The 15,422-nt window shown below is 32.7% G+C and overlaps 1 protein-coding gene across 7 annotated transcripts in view; it reads right to left on the bottom strand.

Annotated features, from left to right (window-relative positions):
- The window catches only part of LOC134707725 (protein PRRC2C-like), a 62,214-nt gene that overhangs the window by 37,195 nt on the left and 9,597 nt on the right, over positions 1-15,422 (bottom strand). For 5 of the 7 annotated variants that reach the window (XM_063567733.1, XM_063567734.1, XM_063567738.1 and 2 more), the window contains exons 4-20: positions 15,159-15,286; positions 13,574-13,853; positions 12,781-13,046; positions 12,311-12,384; positions 11,568-11,735; positions 11,150-11,191; positions 10,357-10,432; positions 8,119-8,211; positions 7,802-7,900; positions 7,347-7,598; positions 6,764-6,892; positions 2,904-3,117; positions 2,442-2,579; positions 2,005-2,089; positions 1,556-1,744; positions 633-919; positions 124-326 (exon numbers count right to left, since the gene is read on the bottom strand). In XM_063567733.1, coding sequence (XP_063423803.1) covers positions 124-326; positions 633-919; positions 1,556-1,744; positions 2,005-2,089; positions 2,442-2,579; positions 2,904-3,117; positions 6,764-6,892; positions 7,347-7,598; positions 7,802-7,900; positions 8,119-8,211; positions 10,357-10,432; positions 11,150-11,191; positions 11,568-11,735; positions 12,311-12,384; positions 12,781-13,046; positions 13,574-13,853; positions 15,159-15,286 — 2,723 coding nt within the window. The remainder of the gene's footprint in view (positions 1-123; positions 327-632; positions 920-1,555; positions 1,745-2,004; positions 2,090-2,441; positions 2,580-2,903; positions 3,118-6,763; positions 6,893-7,346; positions 7,599-7,801; positions 7,901-8,118; positions 8,212-10,356; positions 10,433-11,149; positions 11,192-11,567; positions 11,736-12,310; positions 12,385-12,780; positions 13,047-13,573; positions 13,854-15,158; positions 15,287-15,422) is intronic. The other 2 variants (XM_063567736.1, XM_063567737.1) reach the window with 2 other exon arrangements.

Here is a 15,422-nt window from a genome sequence, read left to right as displayed (position 1 = left end):
ATTTGTTCATTGTTTCACAAAAGACTGTTATGAGGTCTCAAGAAATTATTGGTTGAAAATTATTTTGTTGTTGTTTTCTTTACTATTTAAACTGGTTATCAAAATCCATATTAAAATATCTACCTTGCTTAGCGACTTTGGTTTACTAGAATCTGATTTATCGACAAATTCTTTAGGAGATTCTGTCTTTCGATCACTGGGTGTTGATTGTCCACTTGACATGTTGGATGCACTTCTTTTGAGGGATGTATAATGGCTGCCTCTGGAGGGCACCTGCTGTGTCTGTTGAGGTGTAATTGGAGGTGGACAAGCTGGATGTTCTCGCTCTGAAGAAAAGTCAAAAAAAATCTTTTTCTATCCATATAAAAGAACTGAATTTCATTTTTTAAAAATAATTTTTAAATTGTTAATTGACAAAATTTTCCCTGCATTGCTTTTGGGCACAGCACTTTAAGTTGGAACAATATTTATTCTTTAATCATCAAGTATCATGAAGCACACGCCATGCAGTTATTTATATTTTTCTTTGTGTCGATGAATGAACATTTGATACTTTGTCAATCCAATGTATATATATTTTCCCTGACATAGCTAATAGTGAGTTAGTTTTCCTGTTTTTCACCAATACTTACTACCATATTTGTTGTATGAGGAAGGGTTCCAATAATTATCAGTCTGTTTATTACTGTGTGAATCATCATACTTGTCTCCTCTTTGTCGATCATCATATCTGTGGTCTCGTCTTCTATCATCATAGCGATCTCTCCTATCATCATACTTCTCCTTACTTCTATCCTTGTCTTTCTGACGATCAGACCTCTTTTCTCTACTTGTTTCTTTGTCTGCTTTGACTGAACTGTCTTTTGGTCTTTCTTCAACCTTTGGTTTAGAGGTTTCTTCTGTTTTTTTCTTTTCTTCCCTAACATAAAATGTTCACATATAAAGCAACACATCTTCAACATTCTATTAAACCCCATACAGTATGTCAGTGCTTGATGCATGATATTTTCCCCCATTTTCTTCATGCAATGATTTAGAAAATGTGCAATTTTTCAAGGAAGAGCCATTTGTCTGTTGTCTCCAGTAATATGAGCAGTAATGGTCAAGTCAATGGTTTTGTATGGGAAACCCCACAAAAATCTAATAAAATAGCAGGTTCAAACCTTTAATGTCCTGTGGAAAAATCTCTTTATTTGATTGTGTCAAGCCATTTTCTATGAGTTGTAAATTAACATAAAGTGTGACATGGACAAGATAAAATTTAAGAAAGTTTTCCCTGGGTTGCTTCGTGACAGCTAGAACATGTTAGGTAACACAGCAAATGACTTATGATGTGTAAAAACAATGCTAGTCAACTTCATGTAAACATTTTGATAGCATTGCAATAATAATCATCACAGTTAATAATTCTAAAACTCAAGATAGTTTCTTGCTGAAAAAAAAAATGTTTTGCACTATGCGAGTACATGGTAAGTTCTGGTGATTTGTGCTAGGCCTAGTAAGGCATGTCAGTCATATAAAAATATGCAGGATCTTATTCCTGAATAATACAAACCTTGGTGTAGTAGCTCTGTCATCTTTGCTTTCCTTATCAGGTGTATCGTCAAATGGATCTTTTTGTATGACTGGTTGTTTAGGCTCCTGATCCTTAGTAGGTCTATCTAGATCTTCATCTTCTTCATAATCACCAGAAAATGATCGATCTCTTTTATTATCTTTCCCACTTTCTTTTTTCTCATGCTCCCTAAAAAGTGGAAAATCTAAACTATTTAACCAATTCATTGTTTGCTTTACCTTTGGTGGCAAATTTGGTGTTCATGATCAGGAAAAAACAAATTGACCATTTATAGTTGTTGCAAAGATAGTTGAGGTGCAGAAAGCAAAGAGCTCTTTATCTTTTAACTGAAGATTTGGAAAAAGGAATAATCTGCATTCATAATCTGATTTTACTTTTAAATGCATGCAAGTTAACACTTATAGTACAACTCTCTGCTGAACACCTACCTTCTATCATATTCTAGAAATCCTCTATCATAGTCTGGATACATTGATCTGCCATCAAAGAATGGTGGGCGTCCATCAAATTGACCTGAAAAACACTAATAGTTCTAAAATCCTACCCCAGTTTAAAGCCTTAATAATAACACTTTTTTTATATAATTTAATCTGCTTAGACACTTCCTCTTGTGTATAAACTTCAATATTTAAAAATATTGTTGTTTTTTCAAGATTTATGTAAATGCATGGGTGAATATTACTAAGTATAACTGAGTTCTAAGAATCATTTCAAAAAGCTATTTTTCATTTCTCAATGTACAAGAATTCCAAAGTTATACCTCAATGAAAGTAACATGGATATCATATCTAGGAACCATTAGAAGGATAAAGAAAGTTCTGAATATGGATTGAAAACGGCTATATTCATTACAACATGTACTGACCTGGATGAGGAGGTACAGGATAATTTTGCCAAGCCCTTGGATCTCTCTCGTAGTCATGTTTACCATCATTATCTTGACTTTCTGTTCCTGAACCATGGCTATCATTGCGTCTTCTCACAGGGGGATACATCGGCATATCTAAATATCAAGAAATGTTTGTAATTAAATCAAGAAACATATTTATACACATTATCAAATTAAGCATACACCAATTTGTTATTATAAATATCAGAAAGTGGTTGCCATACAGATCTGAAAACCCTGTAAAACTTGTCTGAACATCAAACCCTTTCTTTCAAGTTTCAAGCATCTTTACTACCGAAAGGTATAAAGTTTTTAAAAACATTTTGCTAGTTTTTAGCTTATTTTTTATCATTAAACTATAAATGTTTTTCATGTTTTCGCAAGTACAGGGGACTGAAGAACAGCTCATATTCTTATTTCTTTTCAAAAGATTCTTACTGGACATATCCATAGGGGGCCTAGGACCATAACCCATGAAAGGCATTGGTGGCCAAAATCCCCAAGGTGGTGGTGGCTGGCCTGGTCTCATCTGAGCTGGATGTGGCTGAGGTGACCCTGGTTGTTGCTGGGGCTGTGATCTTGGAGGCATCTGTTGATCAGATTGCTGTCGCTGGAAACGTGGCGGTACAGTTCTTGAAGATGTCTTGTTGGTCTAGAATATAAAATTATACCATTTCAATTTATATAAACTAATAATAAACAAAACTAATGTTAAATATGATTTTTTTTGTTAACTTTGGTGATCTTCTAGTATGGTGAATGATTGATATCTATGTCAAAACTTAGCATCATCATAAACATAGCATGTCTTTAAATAAAACGATTGGTTCTTTTCTATTCCACTTGATTTATGAGTTATTTGCTGCTCTTAACCATTGTTTTTTCATAACAACCTCAAGAGGTTCAAAATTCTATCAAGCTTGGAGGGGAAAATTTGCAACAGTAGACAATAACATTTATAACCAGATGCTCCGCAGGGCGTAGCTTTATACGACCGCAGAGGTTGAACCCTGAACGGTTGGGGCAAGTATGGACACAACATTCAAGCTGGATTTAGCTCTAAATTTGGATTGTGATTAAATAGTTGACACAGCATAGGTTTCTGACACAGAATGAATGTGTTCTAATGAACTTAAAATTTTTGTTTTCTCTTAGAGCAATTCACTATGCTGTTGAATATTAATCCTCTCAAAAAAATGTTTGAAGAAATTTTCTTTTTATTTATGAAATTTCAAATAAGAAAAATTGAACCCAATTTTTTAATGACATCCCCCTTTCCCTTATTCCAAAACTAATCTCAATTAAAATATTCTAATGGAGTTAGCAACAATAACTACTCATTTAAATACATCATAAATATTAAGATGTAAAAAAACTGCTTGTTATCACTGAATGGTAAAGATTATTTAAATTTATCAGTTGGAAGTAAAAAGTGAATATACATTGTATATTGTATATAACAAAGATTTAAGTTGATTCTGGACAAAGAAAGATAACTCCAATTAAAAAAAATTCTTGCAATAAGATATTTCTTGCTTACTATTCTGGACAAAGAAAGATAACTCTAATTAAAAAAAAAAATTGCTATTTCACAATATTGTGAAATTAGATATTTCTTGCCATTGCACAATACTGTGCAATTGAAAAGACTTGCTATTGCACAATATTTAATATAATAATTTTAGATCCTGATTTGGACAAACTTGAAAACTGGGCCCATAATCAAAAATCTAAGTACATGTTTAAATTCAGCATATCAAAGAGGCCCAAGAATTTAATTTTTGTTAAAATCAAACTTAGTTTCATTTTGGACCCCTTTGGACCTTAATGTAGGCCAATTTGAAAACGGGACCAAAAATGAAGAATCTACATAGATTTGGCATATCAAAGAACCCATTTATTCAATTTTTTATGAAATCAAATAAAGTTTAATTTTGGACCCAGATTTGGACCAACTTGAAAACTGGGCCAATAATCAAAAATCTAAGTACATTTTTAGATTCGGCATATCAAAGAACCCCAATTATTCAATTTTGATGAAATCAAACAAAGTTTAATTTTGGACCCTTTGGGCCCCTTTTTCCTAAACTGTTGGGACCAAAACTCCCAAAATCAATACCAACCTTCCTTTTATGGTCATAAACCTTGTGTTTAAATTTCGGCAGATTTTACAATAAGAAGGAATTATTGTTTTTGTGTATCCATCAAAAAAGCAATTGCTGAAACTGTGAAACAGACTGTGTAATGGAGTAATGCATTATGTTATTGAATAAAATGTGTCTTTCTGAGTAAATAAAAATAAAAATTACTCTGTGTTTGTGTTTTTTGTTGGAATTAGAGGGTTTTCAATTTCAAAATATTGGACATGGAATAGACATCATGACCTACTTTACTGACATCCAGCTTATTTGGAGTGGAATTTTGAAGTATTATTTATAAGTGGAGCCTAATAACATGGACTTATATTTAAATAAAAAGTCTTCTTTTGTGTTTTACTCATAACTTTAAGGCAGATTTTTATTGGTAAAGGCTAAAAAAGGTAATTTAATAATATTGTTGCTAACGTCACGTCTTTTCCGTCCATTGTGGTATGTCACAATCGCAATTTTCTTGTTGGTTCTCAGACAGCCAATTGTAGTTATTTTTATCCCGGGTTTTATAAATAATTGAAAATAGCAATCATATTAAATTTGGATGACGTAAGGGGGTCAAAGGACTTGAGGAATCAATATCATTGGCTGTTTTATTTTTTGCGAACGTTACTGCTCTAGGTTTCCGTCCAAATCAGTGTCACGTGAGCAACATATATTTAGATCTGTAACTCTCCTGTATAGGAGTTACGATATCGGCCTTTGCAGAAATAGATTCGGAGTCAGTTCCTTCACATGATGGGGAAGCAAAGAAGGCAAGTTGTATGTAATATCGTTACAAGAGGACCTTAAATGTATTCCGTCCATCAAAAAGACATTCGCAACAAAACGTAATATCATGATAGTAGATGTTGCTAATGTTACTATTACGAATTGGTTTCTTGTGTATTCATTTGATATAAAGTACACCTGCAAATGACATTCTGTATATTTAGAAATTCTAAACCAGATTGTACAATTTTATTACTCCAGGCATATATTAAACATCACTGTTTTCATACATTTTAACTTTTAAAGATGTTGTTGCTCATGTGACATGTCCAAATGTTGCTAACGTTACTATTTTTTTGGTTTCTTGTGTATTCATTTGATATAAAGTACACCTGCAAATGACATTCTGTATATTTAGAAATTCTAAACCAGACTGTACAATTTTATTACTCCAGGCATATATTAAACATCACTGTGTGCATACATTTGAACTTTTAGAGATGTTGTTGCTCATGTGACATGTCCAAATGTTGCGAACGTTACTATTTTTTTGGTTTCTTGTGTATTCATTTGATATAAAGTACACCTGCAAATGACATTCTGTATATTTAGAAATTCTAAACCAGACTGTACAATTTTATTACTCCAGGCATATATTAAACATCACTGTGTGCATACATTTTAACTTTTAAAGATGTTGTTGCTCATGTGACATGTCCAAATGTCGCTAACGTTACTCATTTTTGTCTCCGTCACGTTAGCAACATGAAAGTAGGAGACAGAACACAATACTGTAAAATCTGCCTTTCATAGATTTCTATTTACTTATACTAACGTTATGGTTCGAAAACCAAGAAAAATGCTTATTTGGGTCCCTTTTTGGCCCCTAATTCCTAAACTGTTGGGACCTAAACTCCCAAAATCAATACCAACCTTCCTTTTGTGGTCATAAACATTGTGTTTAAATTTCATTGATTTCTATTTACTTAAACTAAAGTTATTGTGCGAAAACCAAGAATAATGCTTATTTGGGCCCTTTTTTGGCCCTTAATTCCTAAACTGTTGAAACCAAAACTCCCAAAATCAATCCCAACCTTTCTTTTGTGGTCATAAACCTTGTGTCAAAATTTCATAGATTTCTATTAACTTAAACTAAAGTTATAGTGCGAAAACCAAGAAAATGCTTATTTGGGCCCTTTTTGGCCCCTTATTCCTAAAATATTGGGACCAAAACTCCCAAAATCAATACCAACCTTTCTTTTATGGTCATAAACCTTGTGTTAAAATTTCATAGATTTATATTCACTTTTACTAAAGTTAGAGTGCGAAAACTAAAAGTATTCGGACGACGACGACGACACCAACGTGATAGCAATATACGACGAATTTTTTTTCAAAATTTGCGTCGTATAAAAATCCTTATTCATAATTACTTACACCTTCTCCAGGGGAAAATTTATGTTGTTCTCTGCTGTAGGAGCGTTCTCTGGAATCTTTCTCACTGCTTTCACTGGGAGTTCTACTTGATCTCCCCTCAGATTTAGTGTCGGATTCACCCTCTTTGTCCTAAAACAGACACACATGCCATAAAATCAAAGATAAGGGTCAAATGCTGAAACTATATAAATTCTATTAGATCTTTTAGAATGGCGAATGATAGATATCTCGTCACTGAAGACTATGATTCATCATAATCATCATTAAGATCAAAATTTTGTCAATTTGTTTGATAACTTGCACTCACCTCACCTATTTCCTTTTTTTTAATTATCATATCTGGTCTTTTTCTGATTTGAATCGCAATATTATACACATAGTTTTACAAAATAATAAAATCTTCCAAATTACATTTCTGTAATAATTGTTGGGCTATTCCAAGAATAATATCTCTATGTGAAACTAAGTTAAAATATACACTAAATATTTCCATGTATTTTATATTTTTTTTTAACTTTATTTTTCCAGTATCAACATGCAATGGAAGAGTAAAGACTATCAACTTAAAAGAATGAACCCTTACTGAATCGTCTTTCTTTTTCCCAGTCCTCTCATCAAGTTGTCTCAGCTTCTCAGCAGCTGCAGCCTTTCTGTCTTGTTCAATCTTCTTCTCTTCATCCTCCCTCCTTAATCTTGCTCTCTCTATAGCATCAGATTTTTCCTCTTTTCTTTGTTGTCTTTTTTGTCGCCATACTTCATCATCGTCTTCTACTGGCTTTTTTGTAGGTGTAACTGCAGGACTCATTGATGGTGGAGGCTGGGAAAATGGAGGACGCTTAAAATATAATAATTCAAAATTGATCCTGGACTTACTTCAATATTCTAAAACTTAACTGTAATGATTATCTGAATATTTGACAATACTTTGCCCAAAAATTTCAACAATACTTTTGTCCATATCCTTATGTTTTGAAAGAGCTATTTACACACTTTTATAATTTTGACTATTTTATGCTGTAAGGAATTAAGATGAGCTACCTGATTAGGTGGTCCAGGAGGCATTCTGTAAGGTGGAGGATATGGAGGATGTCCTCTTGGTGGTGGTCCCATAAAATCGTAAGGATTCATTGGCCAGCGCTGAAATGAAAACAATTGAAAGTTTTTTACATATTCCTTTTCAAAATTTGCGGTCGTATAAAAATTGCTAATATAATGTAGATCATATGAATTAACTCGAGGAAACTTTTTCAGATTAAGCACAGAAATGCAAAAAAATACAAAGAACTTCAAACTGAATTTTTTATTAACTTAAGTGCAAAATAAAACAAGTAGGTGCTTTGAAGTCTTGAACTTACCCCATCCATGGGCGGTGGTGGCTGACCTCTGAATTGTGGTGGTATTTGTCCTTGACCCCATGCTTCTCTTGATTGAGGGGGACCATGCTCATTCTGTATATATAGTATATATAATTAATATAAACATATTTTATATTTTAAGTTATATTTTTTCTTCATACTTGTAGAACATGTAAAAACACAATTAAATATGTGTATCAATATCAATATATAAACACATAAAAAAAACTCAATTTAATTCTATTGTAAAAGAGCTTAAATTCAAGTATCAATGAATGCTTTAGATGGAATGTTTTTCTCATAGCTTTTCTACTATTTTCTCAGTATCATTCATCGTACTGTTAGATAAAGATAAGGCACATGGTTTGTCACTTGGTGAGAGATATTATATTTAAATGAAATAGTCCTTAAGTAATAAAATGAAATCTAAGTTATGCAAATTATTAGAAATATAGATGTTAACATCAAGAATTTAACAATTTTTTCAGCTTTTACATTAATGCTAGCAAGACAAATCTTTGTTTGGCTTGCTTGCTTTGCTTGTATCAATGTTTGCTCAAGCATGGCAATTAAGATAGGCGGGGCTTCAGCTTGTATACATCATACTTAAATTTTATTGGACGTTATGTTTGAGGTAAATAGTTATCAAAAGTACCAGGATTATAATTTTAAAGGACACTAAATTTTAAAACATCACTAGATGACAAATACAAAGTGCAATTGTAGAAACGGAAATGAAATACCTATGTAATGAATCACAAAATCAGAGTAGGTGTGTTCGAATAGCTTTTTTATTTACTTACAGTACTTGACAACAGTCTTTTAAGTTGGATGATAAAAAATGCTTATCTTCTAGAAAAAACAAATACAATGTTTCGTCTTTCATTTCTGCAATTGCACTTTGTATTTGTCATCTTGTGATGTTTTAAAATTAAGTGTCCTTTACCTCAAACGTCCAATAAAATTTAAGTATGATGTATACAAGCTGAAGCCCCGCCTATCTTAATTGCCATGCTTGAGCAAACATTGATACAAGCAAAAGCAAGCAAGCCAAACAAAGATTTGTCTTGCTAGCATTAATGTAAAAGCTGTAAAAAACAAATTAAGTATCATTAGTTTATAGAAATGTTATTTATATAGTAAGGTAGGAAAATAATACAGATTAAACATTTTAAAATAACATACATGCAAAATGTTCATTGATAAATCCAGAATATGTGCATTTGAAGATATGATTCTTTCATGAAAAACAAACATATACTGTGTAAGTACTTTTATTCGTGGGGAACCAATTTTCATGGTTTTCGTAGAAGATTTTATCAAAGATTTAAAGTGTCCAACGAAGTATAACAATAGACAAGACATGGGAACCCCATGTAGGTTTGACTACCTATATCATGAATATGATATATTATACATTGAATATGTCAAATCTGAGACTACTATAAAAGTAGTCTCAGGGCAAATGCACTATGAACTACAAACTGCAGGTGATGATCTGCTATGATAAAGGGTTCTTTTTATATCCTTATAATTCTCATACGGGAAATAATAATGTGATGCTGGGCTTGCTTTTGATCAGAATTAATTTTACAATTCAAAGAAGTACATTTATAGCATTTGTTTATGTTACTGTTTTCTGTGACATGTTTATGGCCTAATTATTATTAACATCATTGGTGGTCTTTAATTTGTGATCCTTGATCAAGTTAATAAGTGTCATCATAACTATTTACAGATTTACATGGGTGCAACAATTTAGATGTTTACTTTGTAGTTTCCTTCAATCAAGACAATTTGTAATCTTTGTTTCTAATGGCTTTTAAAAAAAATTTTTTTTAATTTAAATCCACAAATTTAAAAGGCCAGGAACATGTAACTTTTGCTCAAACCATGAAAATTGGTACCCACGAATTAAAGTACTTTCACAGTATTCTATTTAAATTTAAACCAGGAGGCAATTGTAAATTACATATACATTATCAAATTGGGGTACCCATGAGATGTTAAGCTTTGTACAAATGCTTTGAGCTGTTACCAGATTAGCATTCAAGCAACTCACATTCTGCAACAGACATGTAAAAAAATGGATCCTTTAAAGGAAGAGTTTACAATAGTGATAAGAAAAATCTGATATATAAGCATGGCCATACAGATGATATGAATAAGTTTAGTTTTTGAAACGCCTTCAATGCCTATGATTACAATAGAAATTTGAAGCACATGTTCTGGAGATACCTTTACATCTTTATTTTTTCCTTTCTCCTCTCCACTTGCCTTTGACGACTTCCTGACTTTTCTCTCGCCTTTACCCCTGAAATCAACACAATACATTAAACAATAAATCCTCCTTTTACTTTAAAAAATAGTATTTCTTAAAATCTAAAAGAGATCACAACCATATCAGTCTTAAAGAGATAAATGTGTATGGGCAACAAATTTCAATTTCAGAATGCATTGTAGACAATATTTTAAAGAGCATACATGTAAAAACATCCTCTAGTCTACAATGAGTAAAATCAATTTCCCACTACCATTTTAATTTAAAGAAAGTTACATTATGCAGTGTAGTCTATATAGGAAACATAACCCTTAGCATCTACAAAACCTTATTGATTTTAAACTCTTTTGTTGTATTGACCATGGATGTAAACATTTCCTTGATATCCTTCAGTAAATGGAATCAATAAAATGAAGTTCTATTTACTACTTCAAATTATTTCACTACTAATTATAATGAATTTACTGCTTAAGCAACGGCTTAAAAATTTGTGGTAAGTCTCTAATTCATAAAGATAGAAAGCCATCAGTTCGGTGAGTGATGAGAAAACTGTCATCCTAGTATCTATACTATGTTTCATCACTTCTCATCATGTGGCATGTAATCCATACCAAAGAACAGTTAATGCACAAATATGCCATTTTTAACATATTGAAATCTCAATCCTTAAATTACCCAGACAATGCACATGCAGTTGCCTAACAAAGTAATGAATTGTAATAATGATACATCTACAATGCCTTAACTCACTCTTTATCTTCTCCTTCCTCGTCACTGAATACCAACTTCTCACTGTAAAATGAATTTAAAAGATGTAAGCTTTAATAAACTAATGTATTAAGCCACAAATGGCATTATTTCAGATTAAGCATTATATCAGTTGATAAATAATAATAAAAAAATGTGTAGTTATTGATACCATTCAAACTACAATCATGTTGCCTGAAACAGTTCAAAGCAATATTGATATATCTTCCAGGTGGTGGAGACGAACTTTTTTTGACTGAAAAAGTACAATACAATCTTCATTTGTTGAACCCTTTACCAGAAACATCAATTTATTTCTATTTTACCTATAAACCTGGCATTAATATTTAATATCAAATTTATTTGAAGCTCATTAATCTTTCCAGATATTGATAATTATCTACCCCAAATATTTACTTACGAATAGTCAATTTCCTCATGAGCTCCTGCCCATCCATCCTCAGGGTCAATGCGCAATTTCTCAAAGTCTTTCAAATCCTTATCTGAAATAATTGCAGCACGCTTAGGTGCATCTTCACCACCATCTCCTGCAGGCCTTTGTTGTTGCATTGGATGTTGTGGTCTAAACCTTTAAGAATAAAACTTTTAGTCAGTAAATATCTTCAAGTGAAGACTTGTGAATGCCTACATTGAAGTGTGTGATGGCTTTCAATATCTATTACATCATATAAAGTTTGAAAGGAGAATGCATTTTTTTTCGCAAACAATTTACAAATTCATGTCAAATCACCTTCCTCTCATTCTAAGCAGATTTGCACTTTCCTTGAACAGACAATTTTATCTTTTTTGTTTTAAGTTTAACATATGGCTCACTCAGTACTCTATTGGTCAAAATTCAATTAGGATTAAGTTTTTGCTTGTTCCTTTTTTTTTTATATAGCTATTATGACATCATAAAAAAAAACATTATTATCTGTTGACATCACATAGGATGGACACAATCTTTTTTCATAATTGTTGAAAAAGAAAGGTAAACATCATCTAAAACTAAGTTTTCCAGCATGGGTAAAACCATGGCTCTTGTACTGTAGGTTACTGGCAATAACGAGTTTTCCCAATTTTACCTAAAAATGAATTTGGAAACAACCAAAAATGAGTAAATTAAAAACATCTGATGACACATATTTTTAAACTAAAACATACCTAGCATCATATGGGAATCTTGGTGGCATGCCTTGATAATTTGGTGGATATCCTGGTGGAAATCTCCCATACATCTGAAGTTGAAATTATTTAAAAATTTATGTAGGCAACTTTCAACATTACCCTTCTTCTGACTACAATTAATTATACTTTCATAAACCTGATATTGGTATAAATGAAATGAACTGAAAAAAATTGTTCACACTAGTTTTTTTCTAATGCAGACCAGATACTGTTTCTGATGAATATTACAAGAATTGTATTATTCTATTTACTAATACTGAACATCTGCATGTTTAATACAAGGAAATGCCTCAGTTTGAAATGGATGATAAATATTCATAATCATTTATCGAATCAGTGATTGTGGGTCACAAATACCTAAACATGCAGAAATGTAGTGGTCTATGTAAATAAGTTGGGACTTGCATGATTTTTAGCAAATTATTTCTAAAATAAAAGGAACATACAAAAGGTGGCATCATTCTGTATTGTGGATGCATCCCCATAGGTGCCATTGGCATTCCTGGTCCTTGTGAAGGACCGGGCCCAGACCCAGGTCTAGGTGGCATTTGCTGGGTTTGGGTCTCCGAGGCACCACTGGTAATCTGGGGGCCATTCTGTTGTGTTTCTGTCTGGCTTGGCGAGGTCAAAGGTTGTGATGATGGTGTGTCTGTTTTTGGCTGCTGCTGTAGCATGACGCCACAACCGCCTCCTTCTTTCCAGCTCCCTACATCTTAAGGAAAAAAAACATTTGTATTACACATAGAGATTCCACTATAGATGTTTGGAAGAAAAGTTGATGAAATGATATCCCTTGTCCAATTTTCAATATTTCAATATTTTATTGGCTAATATGTTTGTTCCCATCCAAAATTTTGTGGTTAATTTATAACATTTGTCACTGTAGTTAGAGAATAGAAAACAATTTTTTGACATACAAAAAATTAAACATTTTACAAATCGAACTCTTTTCTTGAATATTATAGAATAAAAAATTTAGGGTGGATAGAGAGCCAACAAGCATATTTTTTTTTTTAAAGCAAGTAAGATAATTATTTTGAAAGTTTCAATTACTAAAATTATTCAAGAGTACTTTATCATGTCTGACAGATTACAGTATTCAGTTTGTCGTAATCCTTGATTTTAACATAATTCCTTCCATGAAGATTTTGAATTCATTCCCAAATTTGCTAGAAAAGAGAACAGAAAGTGAATTTGTAGTGACCAGAGCCACATTTAAATTCACTTTGATTTGCTTACTTTGTGGTCGCAAACTTGGCCCTGGTCCATATTGTGTATCCTTGTCTTCTTCCTTTTTGACATCTTTTGGTTTTTCTTCTCCAGCAGATTTTAGAGTTGGAAATTCGTCTTGAAATAATGGCGACTGTTGACCGACAACATTTTTGCCCCTTGCTGTGTCCCCAACAGTTACACTGCTCCATGATGGCTTGCCCCCTGAAGCAGAACTGGATCCCGTCGGTGTAGGTGTTGGTGTAGGTGTACTGGTACTTGTTGTTGCCGTGCCCCCAGCAACAGTTGTCTGAAATTCAAATGCACCTTTTAAACTTTATTCTGATAAAGCCAAATAACTGATTAATTATCTTACCATGCTGAGCACAGTCTGGTGCAAATGCAGAGGTTGAACCCTTAACAGTTAGGGCCAGTTTGGACACAACATTCTAATTTGATAAGGTCTGAATTTGGGTCTTGATCAAATTTTTAACATGCAAAGTTTGCGAAAATGGTTGGTCCTGTCGGTCAAAATGAGGCTAGGACCAGTATTTTGAAAGCTAGTGCCGGTCCTGATGACCGATGTAAAATTGTTCATTGCAGTGCCTTTTTTTATCAGTAATAGTTGGAACTACAACTGATTCCAATACGTGTTTACATCGGTCATCAGATGTACCTGCTGCTTATTTCCGGTACTGGTTTCCTGTTATAATCAAACTGAAACCAAAGTGTTGATCTACACGTAGCCTACTAAATTTGTTCATGTAGCCATCCCAGGTAAACAATCGGCGATTGAAATCTTCGATGGTGATAACATATACTGAGAAAGTGATTCAGATGATGGATAGTGAAAATGACTTTAAATAAGAGCAATCAAAAGATCAGAACTGGTCCTTCATTGTTAATTTGTCAGTGGCTGTGAAAAATAAAACTGATGATAATAGTTATTTTTGGATAAAATACATTTTTTTTTTTTTGTTAGGATAAAATTGAGAGATTTTTTTCGGACTGAGAAATAGTTTTGCTTTGTCCGTCATGACCACCAGGTCAAAAAAGGTTTTCGCGAACTCTGAACATGTGTTTACGACACAAAATACAACGAAATAAATGTGGTCAACCTTAGAAAATTTGAAATGGGACCATGTTCAATACTGTGCAATTTTTCACATAAATATTTCTTGCTATTGCCTAAGACTGCAATAAGAGATTTCTTCTTGAAATTTCAAAAATGTAGAGGAAAATGCGTATAAAAAAGGTGAAAACTAGTTGACAACTCTCTAAAAGCATGTAAACAACTGCAATATATATTTCAAAGCTCTTGGTTGATAACTGTAATACTAAGAAGTATATTATACAAAATTGGTTGTTTTTTTTAAACTTTGGTGAAAAATTTCTTATGTTTCAGAAATAAAATCATGAGGGGCTTGGAAGGCACTTTTATAACATAGACTGCAAATACCATAAAATCAAATTTACAAAAAATTCTCCAAGGCAAATGCCAGCAACCCCAGCTTATTTGTGTGCCTCCCATATCCCCCCCCACTGAATTTTTCCTACACTACATTGATAGTGATTCTAAATCCTGTTTTTTCTTTACCATCCATAATTAATTTACCTTGACAGTTTGCCCCGATGGTGCTGTTGTAGCCGGCTGCTGCGGCTGCTGTTGCTGCTGATTGGTGGTAGTGGTGGTGGTTGTAGTTGTTGTTGGTGTCTTCTTCTCGTCTTCCTTGTTGCCCCATCCTGTAAGCAATTAATATTTTTATTCCCTACTATGCACGAAAAAATGTATATAGAAGACCATTATTCCTGAAGCAAGATTAACAAACTATGGTATGAAAAATCCACATTAATTTACCACAAATTCAAATTGCATGAT

The sequence above is a fragment of the Mytilus trossulus genome, chromosome 2 (assembly GCF_036588685.1).
Source record: "Mytilus trossulus isolate FHL-02 chromosome 2, PNRI_Mtr1.1.1.hap1, whole genome shotgun sequence".
Lineage (NCBI taxonomy): Eukaryota > Metazoa > Mollusca > Bivalvia > Mytilida > Mytilidae > Mytilus > Mytilus trossulus.
This window is presented reverse-complemented; position numbering and strand designations above follow the sequence as displayed.